Here is a 2707-nt window from a genome sequence, read left to right on the forward strand (position 1 = left end):
GCCGTGACCCTGCTGGAGTCCGGGGGGGACCTCCAGCCCCCCGGGGGGTCCCTGCGCCTCCTCTGCCGATGGTCCGGCTTCAGTTTTGGCAGTTTCGACATGCAATGGATCCGCCAGAGACCCGGGCAGGGGCTGGAGTGGGTCGGGAGCATCAACACTGGTGGCGGCACCTGGTACGCGCCGTCACTCAAGGGCCGGGTGACGATCTCCAGGGACAACGGGCAGAGCTCGGTGACGCTGACCATGAACAGCCTCAAGGACGAGGATTCCGGATCCTATTTCTGTGCCAAGCGTTTTGATGGTTATGCTGGCAACGCTGCTGCTGCTGTTTTTGGCGACAAGTCTGGCCCCACTCCCATGATGGTCACCCAATGTCTCCAATCCCAGCGATTCGTCCCCCAAATGCGAGCCCTTTTCCCCAATCTTGGCCATTTTCCCCTAAACTCCCTCCTTCCTGGCCCAACTCTTGATTTTTTCCCCCCAGTTTTGCCCATTTCTCCCAAATCTCGTCATTCCCCTCACCCTCGGGCCGTTTACCCAGAACCGCCCCCCAAATCTCAGCTTTTCACCCCAGATTTCCGCTCCCTTCTCTCGTGACCATGGGCCTGAAAATCCCTCAGGGGCAGCCCCAAATCTGCACCCCGGGCACCAAACCCCGCTGTGGGCACCGAATCCTGAGGGTTTGGCACAAAAATTGGCACCAACGGTCAATGACAGAGCTGAGAGTTGTGAATTTGGGGGAAAACGGCGTAGATTTGGGGCAAAACCAGTTCAGAGCGGGGAGAGGAGACAGGAACGGGGTCAGGGGTTGGGGTCTAGAGTAAGGGTTTGGGGGCATAAGGTCATGTGGGCACACGGGGACAGGGATGGGGTCAAACCCACCCCAACCACCAGAAAGACCAACATCACCAGGGGCAGCACAGTTTGCACAAGAAGATTTCACGCAGAAATAGGATCCGGAATCCTCGTCCTTGAGGCTGTTCATGGTCAGCGTCACCGAGCTCTGCCCGTTGTCCCTGGAGATCGTCACCCGGCCCTGCACCGAGGGCGCATACCAGGTGTTGCCACCATCGTTCCTGATCCACGCGATGAGTTCCAGCGCCTGCCCGGGGCTGTGACGAACCCATTAGTCCATCCCCGCAACGAACTCCAGCCCCTGCCCAGACCCCTGGCGAACCCACATCAGACTGGTTCGTCCAAAATCGAACCCAGACCCTCGGCAGAGGAGGCGCAGGGACCCCCCGGGGGGCTGGAGGACCCCCCCGGACTCCAGCAGGGTCACGGCCGCCCGGAGCCCTGCGGGAACAAGGGGAGATGGGGATGGGGGGATGGAAAGCTCAGGCGGAGGTGTGCAATTCATTAATGAGTGGATGGGGGTTAATTACAGGGTTTAGGGCACTTTAGGATACAGGAAACCACTGGTGGTAATTTGGGGCCAAACCAGGGGAGCTTGGGGCAAAACTGGTTATGGTTTGGGAATAGGAGAATGGCCGTGACCCTGCTGGAGTCCGGGGGGGACCTCCAGCCCCCCGGGGGGTCCCTGCGCCTCCTCTGCCGAGGGTCCGGGTTCAGTTTCCAGAGTTTCTCCATGTGCTGGGTCCGCCAGAGACCCGGGCAGGCCCTGGAGTGGCTCGCGGGGGTCCACAGCACCGGAGGTTACACCTACTATGCGCCGTCATTGAAGGGCCGGGTGACGATCTCCAGGGACAACGGGCAGAGCTCGGTGACGCTGACCATGAACAGCCTCAAGGACGAGGATTCCGGATCCTATTTCTGTGTGAAATATCCCCATACCGGTGATGCTTATGTTGACGAGCCCGGCGCTGTCCCCACCCCCACCTCCGAGTCCCCCCTGTCCCCAAATCCCAGACCCTCCCCCAAACCCCAGCCCTTGGCTCCATCCCTGACCCTGTATCCCCGCCCTGGACACGTCCTGCCCCAAATTCTCTGCTCTTGGCCACAAACTTGACCAAAATCTGGGCTCAATCTCCGACCTTCAGAGCAAGGTTTTGGGGAACAAAGTGGAGATTTGGGGTCAGGAGTTGTGGTTTGGGGTCAGCGGGTGAGAACTGGGGCCAGGACAGAGCAAGGCTGGGATCAATGGTCAAGAGCTGGGCCTGGGGCTGGGCTTTGGGGGAGGGGTCTGTGCTGGGGGGGCAGGGGGCACTCCGAGTGGGGGGTGGGGACACCATGAGCAGCGTCACCATAATTAGCAGCAGTAGCACCCGTACCACTATCAGCAGATTTCCCACAGAAATAGGATCCGGAATCCTCGTCCTTGAGGCTGTTCATGGTCAGCGTCACCGAGCTCTGCCCGTTGTCCCTGGAGATCGTCACCCGGCCCTTCAACGATGGTGAATAGATGGTGTAACCATTGTTGGTGATCCCTGCAAGCCACTCCAGCCGCCTGCCGGGTCGCTGACGATACCAGCCCATCCCAAAACTGCCGAAACTGAACCCGGACCCTCGGCAGAGGAGGCGCAGGGACCCCCCGGGGGGCTGGAGGTCCCCCCCGGACTCCAGCAGGGTCACGGCCGCTCCCCCATTCCCAAACCTTCACTGGTTTTGTGCCAAACTCCCTTTGTCTGCCCCAAATCTCCAACAGAGCTGTCCAGTTTTGTAAAGTGCCTTAAACCCTACAATTAACCTTGACCCACTTATTAATTAATTGTACACCCCAGCCTGAGCTTTCCATCCCCCCATCCCC

At 59.8% G+C, this 2707-nt stretch overlaps 2 gene segments (V, D, J or C); one reads left to right on the forward strand and one right to left on the reverse strand.

The window, feature by feature from the left end:
* Positions 1 to 597, forward strand: LOC121351272 (the record flags this gene model as incomplete). The annotated part of the segment is given in 2 exon segments: positions 1 to 373; positions 575 to 597. Coding segments are annotated over 2 exon segments (396 nt in total), but the record flags the coding sequence as incomplete, so codon positions are not given.
* Positions 598 to 801: 204 nt separating this feature from the next.
* LOC121351273 lies at positions 802 to 2436 on the reverse strand. The segment is given in 4 exon segments: positions 802 to 815; positions 910 to 1112; positions 1167 to 1296; positions 2232 to 2436. Coding segments are annotated over 4 exon segments (552 nt in total).
* Positions 2437 to 2707: the final 271 nt, after the last annotated feature.

The sequence above is a fragment of the Pyrgilauda ruficollis genome, unplaced genomic scaffold (assembly GCF_017590135.1).
Source record: "Pyrgilauda ruficollis isolate IOZ18807 unplaced genomic scaffold, ASM1759013v1 scaffold1631, whole genome shotgun sequence".
NCBI lineage: Eukaryota > Metazoa > Chordata > Aves > Passeriformes > Passeridae > Pyrgilauda > Pyrgilauda ruficollis.